A 23061-nucleotide genomic window follows, 5' to 3' on the forward strand; every position below is an offset into this window, starting at 1 on the left:
TATATATGTATGTGACCTGATTTTACTTTTTTAAAAAGAGTTTACTTGAGAGAGAGCATGTTTGGGGAGGGATACAGGGAGAAGGGAGAAACTTAACAGACTCCTCACTGAACTCAGAGAGCCCAACACAAAGCTTGATTTCAAGACCCTGAGATCATGACCTGAGCTGAAACCAAGAGTCTGACACTTAGAACCGACTGCACCACCCAGGGACCCTATTTCACTCTTATTCCTAGATTTCACAGCAGAACTTTAGCCCCTAGTGATCTCAAATCAGGGCAGAAATTAGAATTTGTGATTCCCCTTCCAAGGATCGTGGGAAGAAGCCTAACACATCAGGATAAGAATGTCAGGGCATCTGGGTGGTACACCCAGTTAAGCATCCTATTCTTGGTTTCAAGACCAGGTCTTGATCTCAGGGATCAAGCCTGAGGATCGGCTCCATGCTTAGCACAGTCTACTTGAGATTCTCCCTCACCCTCTCCTGCTGGTGCTCATTCACTCTGGCTCTCTAAAATAAATCTTTAAAAAACCGGCGGGGGGCGGGGGGAGAGGGGGTGCCTGGGTGGCTCGGTCAATTGTCTGTCTTGAGTTCAGGTCAGGATTTTGGTGTCCTAGGATCCAGCCCCACCTCTGGCTCTCTGCCACACGGGGAGTCGGCTTCTGCCTCCCTATCTATGCCCTCTCTCGCTCTCACTCTCTCAGGTAAGTAAGTAAAATCTTAACAAAAAAAAAAGGATAAGAATGTCTTGCTAATGGTATGAAATCATTGGTTAAAAAGCTGCAGCTATTCTCAGTATAAGGCAGACTGACAAACTTAATTTGGGATATAAACCCTGAAAATGGGGATCCCTGGGTGGCGCAGCGGTTTGGCGCCTGCCTTTGGCCCAGGGCGCGATCCTGGAGACCCGGGATCGAATCCCACGTCGGGCTCCCGGTGCATGGAGCCTGCTTCTCCCTCTGCCTATGTCTCCGCCTCTCTCTCTCACTGTGTGCCTATCATAAATTAAAAAAAAAAAAAAAAAAGAACCCTGAAAATGGACTCACAGATGGAAATTCCTATTACAAAGCATAGGATATGTTATTAAAATTTTGTGATGGAAATTGAATACATTTAACTGATGACTTCAAGTCAAATCAGAGAGGGACCGGGAGAGAGATGGTAGTTAAGTGCACCCTGGAGTTGGAGACCTTGGTTTGTGTGAAACGTCCCTCTGAAGCCATTGCCTCCAGTACAAAATACTAGTCCTCTAGGGACATCCTGAGCCCCAGGCTGCTTCCTCTCTCATTCACAGCCACGCTTTCAGGTTTAGGTGTAGATGGGATAGAATGGATGCTAGTCATGCGGGAAGGGGCGGGACGGGGGAGGCGTGGGCGCATCGCACACGCCAGTGTTCGTGGTTTCAAAAGGATGTAAAGCACCTCTATCATATTTCAATGTCTGAAAAGTGGCGCACAGAACTCGTCCGTTGGCCAGACCACAGCCGCGTTGAACAAACGAATGAATGCATGCCCGCCTGACGGCCTGTCTGGACAAGCAACAACTCCTCACGATAACGAACCGATCGTAATCGACTGGCCTTTAAAAACGACGCAGTCCTTTTCCAGACTGACACGCGCCACGGCCGCGCCGGCCCTTCCACCTCACGCGCCTTCGCTGTCCCGGCGCCCCGGCAGGCGGCCTCCTACGCGAGCCCGGCAGCGCGGCTCCCACCGCAGCCGCAGAGCCACGCGGGAGCAAGCCGCTTCCGCCTCCCGAGCCGCGCTTCCGGCCGACGTGGGGCGGCCGAGGCTTCCGGGCGGGGATTCGGCGCGCGCGTGCGCCCCGCCCAGGGCCCGAGCTCGCTCTCCGGCCCCGCGGGCTCCCCTCCCGGTTCTTGCCTGTGGTGGGCCTGCCGCGCGCCCGGGTCCGTCAGAGCAGTGCGGAGCCGAGCGGAGCGGACGCGTCCCACGCCTCACCGCCACTCTCGAGCCCACGACGAGTCCCTCAGAGTGGCGGGATCAGAGGGCCCGGCCCAGTGTTCACCACGGCGTCCTCTACCCAAGGACGGGGCCCCGTGAGGCCTTGGCTCCCGCGCCTCTCGCGCCGGAACACGGGACGCCGGCGCCTCGTCCCTCTCAGCCCAGGTTCCCCGAGTGCTTTGTCCCAGCTGGAGCCCCTCACTCCCACCCGGCGTCCAGAGCGGGCCACGTGCGCCCCGCGCCCCGTGCGCGCCCCGCCCCGGGGGAGGAGCCGCGGGGCTCCGGGCCACTCGGCGGGAGCGGGTAGCCGGCCGGTGCGCCCCGGCGGTGCCGGCTTCCCGTCCTTCCCGGCTCGCTCCCGCCCCCTCCTCTTCCCGCCGACTCTCCCAGCCCGCCCGCCCGCCTGCCTTTTCAGTCGGGCCTGGCGGGGCCGCGCGCGCAGCGGCTCGGGCCGTGGGACCGGTGAGTGCCACCCCCAGCCCAGGTCCGAAGCGCTTGGTGACCCCGAAAGGGTAGAGAGGCCGGTTGCCGCCGGAGCGCTGAAGAACCGGGGCATCTTCCTCTCCTTTTTCCAAAGCCCCGTTTGCCCCCCCTTTCCCATTTCCTTTTTGAGCGTCTCGTGTCCGCAGGGGGTAGCCCAGCGCTTGGCCCTAGCCCAGAACCCTCCACTCTCCACCTTGCTGCAGGAGGCGCCCCGGGGTCGGGCAAAGGCCCCAGCTGGGAGGCCGAGTCCCGTCCCCTGCCCCTCCTCTCGCACGGCTATGGACCAGGGAAGGGGCGGCTGGCCCCGGGAGGCGTCAAGGGCAGCCGCGCCCTTGGCTGGGGTCACATCCACCTTCCTGGGAAGGGCATACCCTCGCCGTGCCAGGTGCTTCCGGAGCGGCATCCAAGCCCCAGTCCCAGCGGGCACCTCGTCCCGAGAGGGAGTCCGGGTTCCCGCCGGCAACCTGGGGGCGGGCCCCGCTGTGTTCCCAGGACCCTTACCCAGCTGTTCTCGTCTGCCCTCCCACTGCCCTCCGAACGGAGGACAAACCTGAGGCTGGGTAGGAGGAGGAGCTAGTGATCAGGTTGCCTCTTGCCTTGATCTAGTGTTTCATCTGTTCATTACCGTCTCCCTTCTGCCCACAGTGGTCACACCCTTTCCAGAAATTCCTGGCTGGTAACCGCGAAGCTGGGGGAAAGCGAGAGCTGGGGGAACTGGAGAAGACTGCTCTAATCTGACTTGACTGGCTGGGAACAGACGCATCATCATAATAACCAAGATTTGCAAAGCGTTCTCTAGAGGTACTAGCCCATTTGATCCTTAACTCAGTATTTTGAGGTGTAGGTATTAGTATTACTTTCTGCAAATGAGTAAACAGAATAAGGCTTAGAGAGCGCTTATGATCTGCCTTGGAGGAGTTGGAGCTTTGGTTTCTAACTCCACAACCTATTATGCTCCCCCTCTGATCCTCTCTCTTAAAATGAGCTTCCAGTTTTGGGAGCTTTGTTCTTCTTGACTCTCCGGGTGTCCTCTCCATGGCTGTCCCTTGGACAGCATGTGGTCTGTATCTGTGGTGAATGTGGCCAACACATTCCTGATGCCCTTCTCTGTCCTTTTTCCAGTTTGTATGAATTCCCTGTCCCTGAATTCTTTCACGTGCTAGATATATTCGGAACCCCAAACAAGACTCCACCAGGGTTAATCCATTACAGACACTCTTCATCTTCATCCCTCCTTGCTAGGAAAGTGTGAGGCCTGGGAAATTCTGAGTCTTAGGGTCACTTACAGTTTTTCAGAGATTGGCCCTGGTACAGCCTCACAACACTCCATCTCTCAGATTTTCCTCCTCTGAAATCTTTGCCTTCTTAAAGATGACACTGGACTGTTCTGATTAGTGTCCCCAAGTGGATTATCCATCCTTAGTAGTCCTTATTAGTAATAACAATATTCCTCCTCTGAGTGAATATTCAGATTTGTACTCCTTGACATCATTGACCTTCACAACCACTCCTCATGAGGTAGATTTACTATACCCATTTTCAAGATGAGGGATCAAGGTGGGCCAGGAAGGTGATGTGGCTTTCCTGTGAATAAGCTATGATTTTGCTCCCACACAACAACCTTCTGAGAGCGTCAAGAATTGACTCCAGACTCCCTGTTCCATCAATCACTGGCTATACAAAAATAGAATATTTCTGTCCAGTAGAGAGGATAGGGCAAGAGACTTCTCTGTCTCCCAGTGTTTCCATTCTCCATGGCACACTGACTCAGAACATATGTAGCCCCACCCCAAACCCCTATAGTAAAACTGGCTCTGAAGAGCCTGGGGAGCCTCTGGAGGCCCTCCTAAAATTTTCCCCTCTTCCCTAATGCAGGAGGTAGGACCGACTTTCCCTCTCTCCTCAGGCTCGCCCTGATTCTCATTTTGGTTCCTCTTGCTTGGCGGGAGGAGCAGGAGTGAGTCACCCTGAAGAAGCCCTCACCTGTTTGGCTCTTACCTTCTCTCTCATGTCATATGCTCTGAGGTGACTCATTCACATTCCTCCAGAACCGAGCCTTTTGCTGGACCCATGTTCCTGCCTGTGCTCCCATGACGGGGTGGATAGCACTGCTTGTGCCTGTGACCCAGAACCCTGGCTGACCACATTGAAGCAGGATGCTCCAGCAGGTAAAACGTCACCCTTAGGTAACCTAGGCCCTGAAGCATCTAAGGCACTTTCCCATCTGTCACTTGGCTGAAGAAGATTCCACTTACCCTGACCTGGAAGGAAGGGAAGGATCCCTTAAAGGTCTTTTCTCTCTTCATGTAGTCACTCCAGTGCCTTTTACCTGTCATTGAGAAGCTTTTCCTGATCCCTAATTTGAATCTTTCCTATTGTGGTCTTTAGCTCTTTTTCCTGGGATGAGTATGATGAGATTGATAAGATGGGATGGGTAGGGGAATCCTTAGGGCTCTTTGATGACTTCACAAGCCTGAACCAGTGAGTGAGTCCAGAGAGATGTCCCAGCCTGAACTGTTGAAGTACAGTGGAAGCTTAGGGCTTCCAAGAGGAGGTGTTCTTTGAAGATGAACCTTAAAGAATATGTAGGAATTAGCCAGGTGAAGAAGGGAAGTAAGCAGTCCAAGCAAAGAGGTCAGCCTGTGCAAAAAATATGGGTGAAGATGCCTATGTTGAAATATAGAAATCTGATGAATGGATCATGAAGCGCATAGTGAAGGGTTGAGACATAAAACCTACCCTTACTCCAGGTGTCTATCTAAAAAGGCTACTGTGGCCTCAGGCCTGTGGGATTCCAAATCACCCATCCCCTATTTGTATCATCCTTTACATGCAGCTCTCCATCCAAAGAGAATGCTAGTAGATAGGTATTTACTGAATTTTTATTTACAAAATGTTGCCATGCACTGGGCTGAGGCAGATGTTCAAGATGGGGTGCCTGGGTGGTTCAGTTGTTTAAGCATCTACCTTCTGCTCAGGTCATGATCCCAAGGGCCTGGAATCGAACCCCACATTGGGCTCCCTGCTTCTCCCTCTTCTTCTGCCTCTGCCTCCCCTCCCCACCTCGTTCATGCAGTCTTTGTCTCGCTCTTGCTCTCAAAATAAATAAATAAAAATCTTTTAAAAAAAATGATACTTGCTCTTCAGGAGCTCACAATCTAGTGGAGTTCTAGGCAGGTAAGTGCCTGAGACTTATTAGGATCACCAAGTGGAAAGCCAGCCAGCCTCAAGGGAGCCCTGGTGGACAAAACTGCTTGATCATTTTCCAGACTTTTATCTTATGCGATGAGCTTGAGACTAGAGAGAAGCAGGCAGGACAATTGTCTGCTCTGGGCCTTTTTTTGGTTTGTTTTCAGCTTTTTTTTTTCTTATTAAAAAAGCAGTAACATCCATCATAACCATACCAGCAGCTGCACTGTGTTGAGCCCTACGTAAGTAGTAGGTATTCTAAGCATTTTACATGTATAGTTTTGTTTAGTCCTCGAGCAAGTTATAGTATTACATGTACAGTGCTACTATATCCCCATTTTGGAGATAAAACTCAGAGAGGTTATGTGACTTATTCAAGGTCACATTCACTGTAAGCAATGTAAAAAATATAAGCAAAAAAAAAAATTAAAGTTACCCATAATTACACTATCTAGAGTTAAGATTTTTTAAAAATCCTATATTTTCCTAAAGATATAAATATATATTTTTAAAGATTTTACTTATTTATTCATGAGAGACACAGAGGCAGAGACATAGGCAAAGGGAGAAGGAGGCTCCCTATAGGGAGCCCAATGCAGAACTCGATCCCTGGACTCCAGGATCACGCCCTGAGCTAAAGGCAGACACTCAAGGGCTGAATCACCCAGGTGTCCCTCCTGAAGATATATTTTTTTAACTATTTGAAGTTATACTTTTTTTTTTTATCCTGCTTTATTCTGTTGTGAGGATATACTATAAATTGTCCACCATTTGGACATATCAGTTGTTTTCAATGTTTTTTGCAATTACAAATAGCTTAATATATGGTGAATAAGAAGGTAATATTCTTATGGCCCTTCTAAAAGAATTGCAGGCTTAAGAGGCATGTGTGGTTTTTAGGCTTTGATATACCATTGCCTAATTAAAGAAGAGCTGTTTTGGTTTTTTTGTTTTGTTTTGTTTTTAAAGATTATATTTATTTATTCATGAGAGACAGAGAGGGGGAGGAAAAGCAGCCTTCATGCAAGGAGCCCAATGCAGGACTCGATCCTAGGACTCTGGGATCATGCCCTGAGCCAAAGGCAGATGCTCAACCACTGAACCACCCAGGCGTCTCAAAGAAGAGCTGTTTTTAAAAGAATAATGATACCTAACTTAGGGTGCATATACCAGGTGCCTTCTCTAAATACTTGATGTGCTTATTAGTGTCTGAAGTTGCTGCTACCAGCATTCCCATTTTATAAGTGAGGAAAATTGAGGCATAGAGAGATTAAGTAATTTATAAAACATTGTACAACTAGTAAGTGGTAGAATCAGGATTCAAATCCAGACAATCTGCATTCAGATCTAGGCTCTTGAACATTATACTCATCTACTTCCCTGGTTGTATTAGAGCTGATCATAAAATATGGCTCAGATTGTGATTGTCCTTCCCCCCAGTCCCCCAAGAGAAGAAGGATTTGCATGAATCTAACCGTGCTCTGACCTCAGCATCAGGGATGGGCCAGGGTCAAGGAGAAACCGCTTTTTTCCCCTTTGGTGCCTATTCTTAACCTCATCCAACTTCCAAACCAGGCTCCCTCTCAAGTAGACCCAGGGCAGAGGAAAATAACTAAATAGACTAAATCTAAGCCCCAAGAACCAGGTGATGAAGGTGTGGAGCTACCTCACAGCTGGTTTTTCATCACAAACTAAATGGTTTCTTTCAAAAAAGGCCCAAACCATGGTTCATCTGTGTGTGTGTATGTGAGAGAGAGAGTGTGTGAGTGATCGATCCCCTGTAGCAGACCTCCATGTTAGGCCCCACCCCTCCCAGTCCCAGTAGGCTGGAGCTCATTAAGAGGAGAGGGAATAGCATTTATTCATTTATTGAGTACACACTGTGTGCCAGGCACTAAGTGCTTTGTATATCTCTTAATTTTCTGTCCAATAGTCCTGCGAACTGGTTTTATTTTCCTTTACTTACAAATAAAGAAGCTGTGGCTCAGAGAAGTTAAGTAACTTATCCAAGCTCACAGGCTTAGTAAGTGGCAGAACTGAAATTCGAACCCACCCAGACTATGATACTAGAGCCCTGTTCTTTTTGCTATTCAGGCCCCCACCCCTACATTGCTGCCACCTGGTCTCAGTCCCAGCTTTCATGGCCCTTTCCTCATGGCCTCTTAGGTTAATGGCCACAGTTCAGGCTCTGATGCCCAAGGCGGGGGATCCCTCAGAAAAGACCTGCAGAAGTTCCTGAGTGGGGAAGCCCCACTGCACCAGCTGGATGACCTCACCAAGGTGAATCCTGTGACACTGGAGACAGGTATGGGCCTCCCTTTCCTCAAGAATGCTGTCTCCAAAGCACCCGTTGGTGCCTGGCTGGCTCAGTTAGTGGAACATGCAATTCTTGATCTCGGGGCTGTGGGGTCCAACCTCACATTGGGTGTAGAGATTACTTAAAAATAAAATCTTAAAAAAAAAAGGGGGGGGGGGGCCATCTTCAGAAGGGAGGAGGTGTGATGTGGGTAGTTCACACAGCTTCCCCTGGCCAGACCAAGGCAGGCAGGACTCCTGATCGCCAAATGGGCTGCTCCAGACCTCTGCCTGGCAGCTGCACCCAGGCTCCAGGGCAGACTTTGCTCCAGATTTGGGGCTCATCTTAATTAGATCTTGTACCTATTCACCAGGGAGTTGCTGGGATCTAAAGGCACTTGGCTAATTGCAAAGGTAGCACAGTTAGGCCAGTGTTTGTGTGGGCAGTTGTGTCTACATGTGAGCCAGAGTTTGCTAAAGGTGCCTCTGCCTCAGTCCTGAGGTGTTTGCAGGCTCGGTACGCAGCAGACACGTTCTACACCAATGCTGGCTGCACCTTGGTGGCTCTGAACCCCTTCAAGCCCATCCCTCAGCTCTACTCAACAGCACTGATGAGAGAGTACCATGCTGCTCCTCAGCCCCAGGTAAGGCTCCGCCACTTCCTGGGCCTCAGGGTTCTGCCATATTCATCTGGGCCTTCTTGCAGCTTCCCTATCATTGTCTATTCACCAGCCATGTAGTCATTCAGAGTCTGCCGGTGCCAGGGCGACCGAAATATTTTGGACACGTGACAGCAGGTACAAAGTAAGAGTCAAATAAATATTTGTTTAACTGAGTTTGGAACCTAAAATAAGGACATAGGACAATGGATTTTTTTTTCTTGTTTGTGACTTTAGTAAAGGGAAGGATTTACAAAGGTATATTTGTATATTTAATAAACCACTTTTTTGGGGAAAGAATAAAATAACATATGATAAGGAGTGCTCTAGAAAATTCAGCATGTGTTCCTTTCCACTGAGAGGAATGAGACAAATTCTTATGGGGTTGGAGGTGGTACAGGCAGGGAGTCGGCTAGTTGGTGTTTAAGTGCGTGATGTCTTCAGGGAGAGGCAAGAGCAAACTTGCCGGCAGGAGAGGTGCTGTCAAGGAGAGAGGAAGTAGATGAGATGGGAGGATGACATAAGCCAGGGCTGCTGGCAAAGGGTCTGAAGCCCCACAGCAGGCAGAATGAATCCATAGTGCTGCTTCCCTGGGGATAGAGGGACTGACTGGAGCCCACCATGGGGATCATTACTCTGCAAGTTGGGGGAGTCAGGTTCAGGAAGGTAAAACAGGATGTAGGGAAAACAATCGGAGGCTCTTAACAGTTCAGGCAAGAGGCAGCTGGGGCATAAACAGGTGCAGGGAGGGATGGCTCTGATACTATCCACAACAGTATGTTCTCTCTTCAGGAAGCGGTGGGTAGGTGATCATTGCTAGGTAGGCAGTGCTGGGCTGACCCTTTAGAAGCTCATGCATGGTTAAGTGTCCAAGTCTTCCCTGAGAGCCCATATCTCACTGACTGACAGCCTCTTCAAAGGCAAAAACCATGTCATGATTCCCTGTTTCCCCAGTGCCCAGTTTAATGCCCAGCACATTGAGGATAATTAATATTTGTTGATGGAAAGGAGAACAGTGGCCTTAGAATTCAAATCATGTGGTCACATTTACCTGCTGAGTAGACTGGGGAAGGTAATTTAACCCCTCCAAACCTCAAATACCTCATGTATAAAATAGGATTAGCTATCTAAGTAATGCACAGATTTTTTTTAGCCAGTAGCTTGTAGGAATGTTCTTTGTATGCTGCAAAATACAGTAATGTAAAATAATAAGTAGAATAAGACTATTAAAGTAAGATAAAATGGGAGGACAAAGTGTTAAGGTCATAGACTGGTCAAGGCCAGCGCTGCTTCTATCCTGAGAGAAGATGAATGGATATAGCCACCATAGGGGTCCCACAGTTGGGTCTAACACTGTTATATCCAGGAGGTTTTGCTAGAGGAAGTTTCCTGGCACTGCTGTTGGCAGCCTCCCCATCTCAGCCATCATTGGATTAACTACTCCTTGGAGACAAGCATTCCCTCACGTGACCTTTCACCCCTTGATATTTTAGAAATTGAAGCCCCACATCTTCACGGTGGGTGAACAGACGTACAGGAATGTCAAGAGCCTGATTGAGCCAGTCAACCAGTCTATCATCGTCAGCGGAGAGAGTGGTGCTGGAAAGGTAGGAGGGCCTCTTTCCCACCATGTCAACTTCGTGACTGGTGGGATGGGCAGAGAAGAAGGAGGTCATTCTTGTGGACTTGTTTGCTGCCTAGTCATTTTCCAGATAGTCTGGCTCAAACAGGAAGTCAATGTGTGGTGGTGAGCAAGCACTAGTCAGGAAATCAAGAGATAGACAGGGTTCTAGTCCAGGCTCTTCCAAGTAAACCTGGGTTAAGTAATTTTTCTCTCAGCCTTCATTTTCTCCTCAAAGGTCTCAGCTCTGATGCCATTGGAAACAAAAGTCAGCTATTGGGATTCCAAAATATGGTTAAGAGCACATCATAAAGGTATTTAGGCTCTGCAAACATGAGTTCTTTCATTTGTAAGATGACAAGGACAGGAGGCCCAACATGTAAGTCATGGGACACCTATAAGAGTTAAATAAACCAGTGCACATAGGCGCTTGTTGGCATGCTTGGCACATGGCAGCACTACTCTAGAAGTAGCTGGGATTACTTGTGGGAAAGGATTTATTGGAGTAGCCTACCTGTATTCTCTGGGTTGCCCTTGATGGCAAGGACAGGGCATTGGGCCAGAAGCATTTGATGCGGTCATGTGGCCCCCTAGGTGCCAGAACCACAACAGATGAGACAGAATGTTGCACAAGGATGGTCAGAGGAGGCTACCAGGCCAGTCCTCACCATCTTCCTGCCAAGGCTCACTGAGTCACCCCACCCTTTCCACAATGCTTTTACTTTCACAAGGGATTCTTCAGACCATGAACTGCCTTTGCCTATACTTACATATGAGAGAATTGCTGAGCACTGAGTACCTGCCAGCTTCTAGGCTATGGGCTAGCTACTGAAGAGTGGCAGGGAGAGGAACAGAGATGAAAAATGCAGCATAAGGCTTGCAGGGGGCTCTTAGTCCACTGGGAAAGACAGACAAGGACACAGGTGAAGAGTGTAAGGCTGTAGGGATGACACCTTGGACTTGGGTGTAGAGAGGATCTTCAAGAACTCTTTCAAAGTGACCAGTGCAATAGCTAACACCCAGCTCCTAGAGGAAGCCCATTGTCCTCCAGAATTGCTCTGGGGAGCTGAAACTAGACCTGGCTTGAAGTCTATGCATCTGGAGCTCAATAACCCTTTTTGAGCAGCTACTGTGTTCTTTTGCTGGGTCTGTATTTTTTTAAATTTATTTTTAATAAGTGGTAGCATAATTAACATAGTTCAAAAACAATACTGAATGGCTTACAAAGAAAAACAATGACAGCCCGACCCCTATCTATCAAGACTATTCCTTCTCTCCAGAGGCAACTACTTACATATCTTCTAGCAGTTTATTTGGGTATTTGTATCCATATTTCTAAACAACATCCTTATATTGTTATTAATTTTTCAGTTTTTGACCTTATTCGTTCATTTCCTACTATGTTAAGGATTTAGCCCTCTTTCTCTACCCCCAAATACATATATAATTGTATCACGCTTTCTTTTTTTTTTTTTTTTTTTAAGATTTTATTTGTATTCATGAGAGACACAGAGAGAGAGAGGCAGAGACACAGGCAGAGGGAGAAGCAGGCTCCACGCAGGGAGCCCAATGCAGGACTCGGTCCTGGGACTCCAGGATCACGCCCTGGGCCGAAGGCAGACACTAAACCTCTGAGCCATCCAGGAATCCCCACGATTTCTAATTAATATGCAGTATTACAACCATGTGTATATTGTTCAGAGCAGTATACTGTATACAGAGCAATATACTGTCCTTTCTTATATAATTTTTACTTTCCCTCTACTTAATAATTACCCTGTTTTTTCACTTGTTTTAGTTTCTGTATACCTATTATTTATTATAAACTTGTCGCCAAAGCTGGATAACACCTATCCACTGGCAAGTATCTCAGGTCCTTTTTTTTCTTTTGTGATGTTCTTTTTTTTTTTTTTTTTTTTTTTAATTTATTTATTTATGATAGTCATACAGAGAGAGAGAGAGGCAGAGACACAGGCAGAGGGAGAAGCAGGCTCCATGCACCGGGAGCCTGACGTGGGATTCGATCCCGGGTCTCCAGGATCGCGCCCTGGGCCAAAGGCAGGCGCCAAACCGCTGCGCCACCCAGGGATCCCCTTTTGTGATGTTCTTCCCAGAGCTCCCACATCTCTGTCTCCCACCTAAACTGGTGGCTGCCAAGGGCTGTTGCCACACAGTTATTACCTGAGAGCTTCTCTGCCTCACTCTGGGGATCCCCTCGTTGCCCTCTGTCCTAAGACAAACTCTCTCTCCCCCACTCCCTCATCTCCTGGTGTTGGTCCCCATGGTTTCAACTTCTTAACTGCCTTGTTTTTATGGTGCACATTCTTTAGTAACTTTCTGAAAAAGGTACATAGAGGGCAGATTTTTTAGTTGTTGTGCACCTGAAAATATTTATTTTGCCTCAAATTTTATATGTTGGCTGGATTTTATAATTCCAGGTTGGAAATCATTTTCTTTCAAATTTATAAGATTTTTTTTTCTTCTATATTTTTTGAATTAACGTTATGATAGTCCCAGTCCATAATGGTGATTTGTTTTTCTTTCCAAAATCTTTTACAGTCTTCGTTTTTATCCATGGGTATTAAAACTCACAATGCTGTGTCTTGGCATGGTTGTTTTGGGTTTTTTTCACTTGCTGTGCTGGATATTTTGTGGGGTTCTTTTTAACCTGAAACTCATGTTCTTTTGTTTGGGGTAAATTTGTATTATAGCTAATTTAATAATCTCCTCCCCTCTCTTTTATCTTTCTAGAAGTTAGTGTTATTAATAGGAAGTTTGTTTAATTGTCTATATTCTTATTTTTGTCACTTATTCTTCCATCTCTTAACATTTTGTTTGACCTTCTGGCAGATATTCTCTACCTTCCAATTTTTTTGAATTTTGAATTTTTGTTAGATTAATTCTAAGAGTTCTCTCTTGTTCTTTGAATATTATTCCCCACCACCTCCCACCATCCTGGTCTGATTTCATAGTCAGTATCTTATTTTTGAGAATACTTCATAATTTTTATTTATCTTCTTCTCCTTGCATTGACTGTGTTTTCTTCTAATTCCTTTTCCTCCATTTATTGTGATATTTGTCAATCTTGTAAAAGAGGTTTATTATAGTTGATGATCACTAAGTTTCTATTCATATTTAATGCCTCATTAAGCAACTGATTAGAATCTTTGTTTATGGATAGGATTGTCAACCAAGGATCCTTACTAGAGGTAGGTTTTTAAACTTGTGGGACCCTGAATGCTCATATCTTTTCTCACGAGCTTATCAGTATCTCCAGAGAAGATTCTTTTTTTTTTTTTTTTTTTAATTTTTATTTATTTATGATAGTCACAGAGAGAGAGAGAGGCGCAGAGACACAGGCAGAGGGAGAAGCAGGCTCCATGCACCGGGAGCCCGATGTGGGATTCGATCCCGGGTCTCCAGGATCGCGCCCTGGGCCAAAGGCAGGCGCCAAACCGCTGCACCACCCAGGGATCCCTCCAGAGAAGATTCTTTAGCAGAGATATGGAAACTATAAAGAATTAAATGAAAATGATAAAAATTAAAAATATAACAAATAATTCCTCATCCTTATCAACAGACCAGACATGCAGATAAATACATCAGTGAATTTTGACAGTAAATCAATAGAAATAATTCAAATCGAGAAACAAAGGGCAGCCCTGATGGCCCAGCGGTTTAGCACGGCCTTCAGCCCAGGGCCTGATCCTAGAGACCCGGGATCGAGTCCCATGTCAGGCTCCCTGCACAAAGCCTGCTTCTCCCTCTGCCTGTATCTCTGCCTCTCTCTCTCTTTCTCTCTCTCTCTCTCTGTGTCTGTCATGAATAAATAAACAAAATCTTTAAGAAAAAAAAGAGAAACAAAGAGAAAAGCACATCTGAGAGCTATGGTACAATATCACATGGTCTACCATATTTGTTATTGCTATACTAGGAGAAAGAGAACACGTGGATCAGAGGTGTTATCTTACACAATGAACAAAAGATGGCAAGCACAGATCCAAGAAGTTCAGGAAATAATAAGCAAATAAATACAAAGAAACATACCTAGGCACATTATAGTCAAATTGCTGAAAACCGAACAAAGAGAAAACTTTTGTGGGAACCAGAAAAACGAAGAAATATTACAAAAAGAGAAAGATAGGGATCCCTGGGTGGCGCAGCGGTTTGGCGCCTGCCTTTGGCCCAGGGCGCGATCCTGGAGACCCAGGATCGAATCCCATGTCGGGCTCCCGGTGCATGGAGCCTGCTTCTCCCTCTGCCTGTGTCTCTGCCCCCCCCCCTCTTTCTCTCTCTCTCTCTCTCTCTCTATCATAAATAAATAAAAATTTAAAAAAATAAAATCTTAAAAAAAAAAAAAAAAGAAAGAAAGATAACAGTGGCAACAGGCAGGAACCCTGGGTGGCGCAGCGGTTTAGTCCCATGTCAGGCTCCCGGCATGGAGCCTGCTTCTCCCTCCTCCTGTGTGTGTGTGTGTCTCTCTCTCTCTCTCTCTCTCTCTATCATAAATAAATAAATAAATCTTAAAATAAATTTAAAAAATAAAGATTTATTTATTTTTTGAGAGAGAGAGAGAATGAGCAGGAGGGGCATGGGAAAGAGAGAATCTGAAGCAGATTCTGAGCTGAGCATGGAGCCCGATGCAGGGCCTGATCCCATGACCCCGAGATCATGACCTGAGCTGAAACCAAAAGTTGGTTGATCAATTGACTGCATAACCCTGGGCTTGCATTTTTTGACAGATGCCTGTTGCCACTCTTTTTTTTTTTTTTTTTTTTTTTTAATTTATTTATGATAGTCACACAGAGAGAGAGAGAGAGGCAGAGACACGGGCAAAGGGAGAAGCAGGCCCCATGCACCGGGAGCCCAACATGGGACTTGATCCCGGGTCTCCAGGATCGCGCCCTGGGCCAAAGGCAGGCGCCAAACTGCTGAGCCACCCAGGGATCCCTAAATAAATCTTTAAAACAAAAACAAAACAAAAACTGCAAGCCCAAAGTAATAGCAACATCTTTAAAGTGATAAAAGAAAATATCTGTTGGGACACCTGGCTGGTTCAATCGGTAGAGCATGTAACTCGATCTCAAGGGTTGTGACTTTGAGCTCCACTTTGGTCATAAAGATTACTTAATTTAAAAAGTTTTTTTTCGGGATCCCTGGGTGGCACAGCGGTTTGGCACCTGCCTTTGGCCCAGGGCGCGATCCTGGAGACCCGGGATCGAATCCCACATCGGGCTTCCGGTGCATGGAGCCTGCTTCTCCCTCTGCCTATGTCTTTGCCTCTCTCTCTCTCTCTCTCTCTCTGTGACTATAATAAATAAAAATTTAAAAAAAAAAAGTTTTTTTTCTTAAGATTTTATTTATTCATGAAAGAGAGAGAGGCAGAGATATAGGCAGAGGGAGAAGCAAGCTCCATATAGGGAGCCCGATGCGGGACTCGATCCCGGGATCACACCCTGCGCTGAAGACAGACGCTCAACCACTGAGCTACCCAGGCATCCTTGTTTGTTTTTTTAAAGAAAGTTTCTATCAATCTAGAATTCTATTACCAGCAAAAATGTCAAATATCTTTATAAAAATGAAAACAAGGGATGCCTGGTTGGCTTAGTCAGTAGAGCATACAGCTCTTGATCTCAGGGTTGTTAGTTCAAGCCCCACATTGGACATGGAGATTATTTCACTTTAAAGTAAAGACTCGGGATCCCTGGGTGGCGCAGCGGTTTGGCGCCTGGGTGGCTCAGTTGGTTGGGAATCTGACTTTTGATTTCAACTCAGGTCATAATCTCATGGTTGTGAGATTGAGCCCCATGTCTGGCTCCACACTGGGAATAGAGCCTTCTTAAGAGTCTCTCTCTGCCCCACCCCCAACTTTCTCTCACTATCTTTAAAAAAAAAATCTTTAGATAATTCACTCTAAAGCAAAATATAGTAACAATTTACTGTGGAGATACAATCATAAAAGTACTAAACTCAGCCGTAAAAGAAGAAAAAAGTAGCAAAGATCACGTGAAACAAATCACAAAGAAATAAGATAGTTAGGACGCCTGGGTGGCTCAGGAGTTGAGCACCTGCCTTTGGCTCAGGGCATGGTTGCTGTGTCTCTCATGAATAAATAAATAAAATCTTTAAAAAGAAATAAGATAGTAGACTTAAACCTAGCCATAGTGATTATTACATTAAATGACAATAGACTAAACACTCCAATTAAAAGACAAAGAATGTCAGATTGGATTTCTTTTTTTCTTTTTTTTTTTAAGATTTTATTTATTTATTCATGAGAGAGAGAGAGGCAGAGACCTAGGCAGAGGGAGAAGCAGCAGGCTTCCTGTGGGGAGCCAATGCAGGACTCTGTCCCATGACCCCAGGATCATGACCACAGCCAAAGGCAGACACTCAACCACTGAGCCACCTAGGCGTCCTTTGGATTACTTTTTTTTTTTAACTTTTTTTTAAAGGCAAGACTCAAGTTGTAAGTCTTCAAGAAACCCACTATAATTATATGGTAGGTTCATAGTAAAAGAATGGGAAGAGATACATTCCAACACTAATCAAAGGAAAGCTGAAGCAGTTATATTGGTATGGAACAAAGAACATTTTAGGGGTAGGTGCCTGGCTTAGTCGGAAAGAACATGTGACTCTTAATCTTGGGGTTATGAGTTCAAGCCCCATGTTAGCTGTAGAAATTACTGAAAAAAAAATAACACTTTAAAAAAAGAAGATAATACTAAATGTGTACGATTTCAAAATAACATGAAGCAAAAATTGGGACTGAAAATTTGATAAAATCAAAATTATAGTTTGAGATTTCAGCATTTTTTTTCAAGTACAAGTGATCCACTCACCAACAGACCACATTCTGAGCCATTAAAACAAATCTCAATTTGAAAAGATTAAAATCATGCAAACTGTGTTCTCCTGAGTAGAACTGAGCTAAAAATAAGTAATAAAGATACCTGGAAAATATCCAAAGCATTTGGAAATTAACACTCTTCTAAATAGCTTATGGGCAAAGATAAACAAAGAATGTTAGAAAATACTGTGAACTGAATGAAAAGGAAAATAGGACATATCAAAATCTTTAGAAACAATAGCAGTGCTTAGAGGGAAATTTGTAGCATTAAATGCTTAATTAGGGAAGAATAAAGAACTCTAATGATCTGAACTTCCACTTTAAACAAGTAGGAGAAAAAAGAATAAACCCAAAATAAGGAGATAAAAGAAACCAATATTGCACTGTATGTTAACTACCTAAAATTTAAATTAAAAGAAAATAGATGTGATGTGTATATATGCAATGGAATATTACTCAGCCATCAAGAAGAATGAAATCTTAGCCATTTGCAATGACATGGATGGAGCTGGAGTATATTGTGCTAAGCAAAATAAGTCAATCAGAGAAAGACAAACACCATGTCATTTCATCCATGTGGAATTTAAGGAACAAAACAGAACATATGGGAGAGGTGTGGGAAGAGAGGGAAACAAACTATAAGAGACTCTTGAAGGTAGAGAAAAAACAGGGTTGATGGAGGGAGGTGGGGGGACACTTGTTATGATGAGCACTGGGTATTGTAAGTAAATGAATTCTACTGAAACCAGTAGAATTCTACCCCTGAAACCAACATTGAACTGTCACCTGATAAGTATTTAAATTAAAATAAAAATAAAAAAAGAAGGAAATAAAGTGAAAAATCAATAAAATAGGAAACAAAAATAACATAATAAATGAAGTCAAAGTCCATTTCTTTTTTTTTTTTTTTAAGATTTTTATTTATTTATTCATGAGAGACAGAGAGAGAGAGAGACAGGCAGAGGGAAAAACAGGCTCCATGCAGGAGCCTGACGTGGGACTCGATCCTGGGTCTCCAGGATTACACCCTGGGCTGCAGGTGGCGCTAAACCGCTGCGCCACCAGGGCTGCCCTCAAAGGCCATTTCTTTAAAAAGATTAATAAAATTGATAACATCCTAGTCGAACTTTAAAAAGTGAAAAATTCACGAGTTACCAATTATTAGGAATCAAAGAATTAGGTATTAGGGGATCCCTGGGTGGCTCAGCGGTTTAACGCCTGCCTTCGGCCCAGGGTGTGATCCTGGAGTCCCGGGATCAGGTCCTGCATCAGGCTCCATGCATGGAGCCTGCTTCTCCCTCTGCCTGTGTCTCTGCCTCTCTCTCTCTCTCTCTCCCTCTCCCTCTCTCTCTCTCTCTCCCTCTCATGAATAAATAAATAAAATCTTTTTTAAAAAAAAGGACAAAGAATAGATATCACTATAGATCCTATAGATTGATGAGAGATTATTTATTCCAATAAATGCTACTATTTAGTTGAAATGAGAAATCTTTTGGAAGACACAAACTTCCAGAGCTCACACAAGAAGAAATATATAGGCCTTTATCTATGAAAGGTGCTGAAGTCATAATAATAAACCTGGTCAGAAAGACAGCCCCAGGCCCAGGTGGCTTACTTGTGAATTCTACCAAGTATTTAAGGAGGTAATGTCACCAGTTCTACACAGTCTTTCAGAAAATAGAAGGGAACATCTACCTCATAAAAAGACCTGAAAGTTTACAAAAGTTACTACAACTTAAAAGCACACAGGGTTAAGCAAAGTAATAGGTTACAAAGTCAGTATGTAAAAATCTATTTTATTTCTGTGTTCTGGCAACAAACAATTGGAAATGAAAATGTGCCTCATTTCAACTGATTAAAAACAAAAAAAAATGAGAATTTTCTAATTAGATTGCCTGGTTATAAATCAGAACTGTGTCATTTACTAGATGTATGGTCTTCAATAAGTTCAAATTTTTTCTTTGCCTCAGTTTCATTTTGAAGACAGGTATGTCCTGGCACCTGCATCAATAGGTGTAGTAAGAAAATGCACAGAAAGCATCCTTATTAGCTCAGTGTCTGCCACAGAGTAGTCATTATTTCCTGTGAGCCCTCAGAGACACTGAGTAGCCTGCCCAGGTCAAGATGGGTTGTCTCTTTTCTATCCCAGCTTCCTTCGTTTTTTAAAGGTGTCCTCTGGAACTAGGAGCAGCAAAAGTGAGCAAACCCCCCACACTCCATTTCACAGATGGGGGAAGTGCCTTGTCCAAGGACACAGTTGAAAACATCCCCCCATGTGGGCAGCAGCGTGCCTGGTGAAGAAGAGGGGTCTAGTGGGTACCATATCCTGAGGTGTGGTGGGAGAGAATGGGGACACTGCTCCTACACGGCTGTTTCTTTTTTTTTTTTTTCTTTTAATTTTTACTTATTTATGATAGTCACACACAGAGAGAGAGAGAGGCAGAGACACAGGCAGAGGGAGAAGCAGGCTCCATGCACCAGGAGCCTGACGTGGGATTCGATCCCGGGTCTCCAGGATCGCACCCTGGGCCAAAGGGCAGGCACTAAACCACTGCACCACCCAGGGATCCCTTTTTTTTTTTTTTTTTTTCTTCACATGGCTGTTTCTGCTGCAGACATGGACGTCCCGCTGCCTGATGAAGTTCTACGCTGTGGTGGCTGCCTCACCCACATCCTGGGAGAGCCACAAGATCGCAGAGAGGATCGAGCAGCGAATCTTAAACTCCAACCCTGTCATGGAAGCTTTTGGTGAGCTCAGTGTCCTCTGCACAGTACCTCAATTCTATTTCCTCAGACCTTTCAGGGAAAGGGGTAGTCCTTTGAGTCCATCTCTGGGAGCTGAAGGATGAGACCTTCTCAGTCACTACCTTGGACCCTCAACCTCCTCCCAGGTCCCCTTGGCCTCCTTCTATTAGAGTCATCCACTTCTCTAGCCTAGGCAGATGTAATGGTGTGCTGGAGAGGACCTCGTGGCTCACCTAGTTCAAATCCTGTTCTTATATATGGCTTTCTAATGGTTCAGAGAAGGGGACTTGACTAAGAATACTCATAAGCTAGCGTCTATGTGGGACTCCAGCTTAGATGTGTCAGGCAGGGCCCACAGCTGCCCAGATGCTTCCTGGAGATAGGTCTGTTGTACCTAGATGTTGTCTCACTCAGTGACAGCTGGTTGGTTTTGGTCCTTTCTCTTCAAAGAAGACATTCCCTGACAACCTAGACTTGCTTATTCCATTCATCGCCAAAAAGTTCTAACTCTCCCGAAACACGTTTGCTGAAGCCCAGGTGCCCATTCCCTAGTCCTGCCCTCTGTGACATGGAAACTCACAGAGGGGCCATTCAGTGACTTGATAGAGACATGCCCCCCCCACACATTGGTCCATGAGGACCCTGTCAACATGGGGGAGCGCTATAAACATAGGTATGTGATCTGTAGGGAACGCGTGCACACTGAGGAATAACAACAGCAGTCGCTTTGGGAAGTTCATCCAGCTCCAGCTGAACAGGTAATGACTACTGCCCCTCTGGCTGATGGGAGGACGGGATGGGGAGTCTGAAAGTGGCCAGGGCAGTTTCTAGCCTGGGCTACACCTGTGGCAGAACCCTTCTCCTCTTGGCATGTGATGTTTGTGGGATAAATGAACCCGAGGGTGATTTTTGAACCTGGAGAATTCTAGCAACTCCCAGCCTTAGGGACACTGAGGCAGTGTGCTTGTCATGGCCTGTGAGTTCCTCCTGGCTTCTACCCTTGCTCAGGGACTTTTAGTTAAACTACCACCTCTCTGGGCTATACCCCTGAGCTTGAACCTGGGGCTTCTGTTCTGCCTTGAGATGGGACAAAATGATAAATAGAGGGTTTGGCCCTGTCCACTGGAGCTGGTCACAGGGGAATGTTCCACACCACCCAAGGACCTGCTGAGTGGTCCCTAGTCCTCAAGACCCACTTTGGCTAAGTGGAAGAGCTTTGGGGGGAGTGGCACGGTTGCATTCTGGCAGATAGTAAGTACTTACTAAATGGCTATCTGCTTGTGCTCAGGGCCCAGCAGATGACTGGAGCTGCAGTCCAGACGTACCTCCTAGAGAAAACTCGAGTGGCCTGCCAGGCCTCCAGTGAGAGGAACTTCCACATCTTCTACCAGGTTTGTGTCAAGCTGGGCCCCCAGCTGCCCAGATTTAGGGTGGAGATGGGTCTGAGCCTCCAAACCCTCCTCTCCAGCTCCACCATGTTCCAGGCCTGCCTTGTCACTTGGCTTTTGGTGATGCCGCCACATACTCCTACAGACTGTATGCAACACTTCTGCCTCATGCTGGACCTTGGCTCCCAGGATGGTTTTGACATGAAGATGCATTTGCTTTCACTATCAGACCAAAAAGTCTTTGAGATTGGGACTGTGTCACCCTCATTAGACTGAGGACTCTTAGAATGGCAACTATCTCGAACAGAATGAGGGCTTTGCTAGAGCTGTGTCTGATGTGTTTCCCATCAGACTTTGGGTCATACATAAATAGGATGTCTCCCTTCTCAGATGGGACCTGGGGGCTCCTCAAACAGGAGTCATCTTTCTTCATCAGACCACAGGCCTCCTCAACAGGTTTTTTTTGCATCAGGTTGGAGACATTCAGAACCGTTGCTGTGGCTTTTGTCCCTGGGCCTGCCCTGGGCTCTGTTCAGGAACCTCTCAGCCTTGTGAAGTCAAAGCATTTCTCCTCTCATGGCAACCCCAGGCTTATGCAGGCCTGGGCTTCCTTACACCATCACTTCAGCCACCCGCCCACCCCTCCCCACAGATCTGTAAAGGAGCCAGCACGGACGAGAGGCTCCAGTGGCACCTCCCCGAGGGAGCAGCCTTCTCTTGGCTGCCCAACCCAGAGAGGACCTTGGAAGGTAGGGGGAGCCTTGTCCAGCACCCTGGGCTGGCCCATCAGTACCCACTTACCCTCTACACAGGGCCTGCCTTCATCACCCCTCGATGCCCCTGCTGACCTCTGGTCCTGACACTGGGCTGTGACTTGGATTCCTTTTCAGAGGATTGTTTCGAGGTGACCAGAGAGGCCATGCTTCATTTGGGCATCGACAACCCCACTCAGAACAACATCTTTCAGGTTAGAAGAAGAGACACACCTCTTCTATTTATTTGGCAGAGGTGACAAATGGGCAGCCACTTTCATAGTTCCCTTTTCTGAACTCTGTAGATCTAGGACTTTAATCCCCAATGTCTAATCTCTAAGGATTCAACTGCCCCCTGTGCCTCTGAACCTGGACAGGGCATCACGGCAGACAGGGCATAAAGGACAGTGATTGAGTATACAGTGCTGTGGTACAAAACCTCACACAGTGTGGGGGGCAGGGGGCAAGTGCCCAAGTCAGTTATTAATGAAGTGATCAGACTAGAGAAGCAGTGCTATCACAGGTTTGTCTAGTGTATTCAGATTTTGAAATCATGTTCATACCTCTTAGTCCATTTGGTTTTTTCAATAGTCCTGCATGTATGGAGATTTTTCCCATTCTTATACTTTAGAAAACTAGGAGGTAAAGTGACCTCCTCAAGGTCAGACATCACTAAGTGACAGTTTGTACCAAATGTAGTAATTCCGACTTTGAACTTTTCCCTCCTCTTGGGTAGAATGCTGACCCAGGTGAGCTGGGCCCCTCTCATCCCACTGGTGGCCTCCCTTCTCCCTTCTGTCTTTGCTGACAGGGCTGACTACCTCCCTGCCCCATCACCTCCTTACCCACCAGAGCACCAGGAGGGGATATAGAGGATAGGCTGGCAGCAGACACAGGGAAGCCTCTGCAGGAAGATGGCTGTGCTGTGGAAAGTGACCTCTACCTCTAGATGGGGGCTGCCCAGGCATGGAGGGGATCATGTCCAGTAGAAGCACCATCAGGTCAGAGCTTGGTCAGAGGGATAGCGCATGGGGACAAGCCCAGGGCAAGTGGACAACACTAGGGTTCTGGACAGCAGTGTTGGTTTGGCAGTATCCTGACCCTCCACCCATTAGGC

At 46.2% G+C, this 23061-nt stretch overlaps 2 protein-coding genes across 20 annotated transcripts in view; one reads left to right on the forward strand and one right to left on the reverse strand.

The window, feature by feature from the left end:
- The window catches only part of MYO19 (myosin XIX), a 46475-nt gene that overhangs the window by 7553 nt on the left and 15861 nt on the right, over nt 1-23061 (forward strand). For 7 of the 13 annotated variants that reach the window (XR_012008708.1, XM_072779660.1, XM_072779661.1 and 4 more), the window contains 11 exons: nt 3091-3246; nt 4494-4613; nt 7801-7939; nt 8425-8573; nt 8662-8733; nt 10082-10195; nt 19675-19807; nt 20493-20562; nt 21093-21195; nt 21845-21941; nt 22083-22159. Coding sequence is in view for 12 of the 13 variants with exons in the window: in XM_072779660.1 (XP_072635761.1) it covers nt 4602-4613; nt 7801-7939; nt 8425-8573; nt 8662-8733; nt 10082-10195; nt 19675-19807; nt 20493-20562; nt 21093-21195; nt 21845-21941; nt 22083-22159 (966 nt within the window). In the remaining variant the exon portion in view is untranslated. Of the gene's footprint in view, nt 1-1826; nt 2425-2864; nt 3006-3090; nt 3247-4493; nt 4614-7800; nt 7940-8424; nt 8574-8661; nt 8734-10081; nt 10196-19674; nt 19808-20492; nt 20563-21092; nt 21196-21844; nt 21942-22082; nt 22160-23061 lie in introns of those variants that run through there. The other 6 variants (XM_072779665.1, XM_072779666.1, XM_072779668.1 and 3 more) reach the window with 6 other exon arrangements.
- Nucleotides 1-23061, reverse strand: part of PIGW (phosphatidylinositol glycan anchor biosynthesis class W) — a 43733-nt gene that overhangs the window by 1957 nt on the left and 18715 nt on the right. Inside the window, exon 1 of one of the 7 annotated variants that reach the window (XM_072779689.1) lies at nt 2817-2950. The exons of 1 other annotated variant lie outside the window; for it this stretch is intronic. Coding sequence is in view for 1 of the 6 variants with exons in the window: in XM_072779684.1 (XP_072635785.1) it covers nt 1423-1431 (9 nt within the window). In the remaining 5 variants the exon portion in view is untranslated. 5 more of the 7 variants (XM_072779688.1, XM_072779686.1, XM_072779687.1 and 2 more) reach the window with 5 other exon arrangements.

This window comes from Canis lupus, chromosome 16, assembly GCF_048164855.1.
Source record: "Canis lupus baileyi chromosome 16, mCanLup2.hap1, whole genome shotgun sequence".
NCBI lineage: Eukaryota > Metazoa > Chordata > Mammalia > Carnivora > Canidae > Canis > Canis lupus.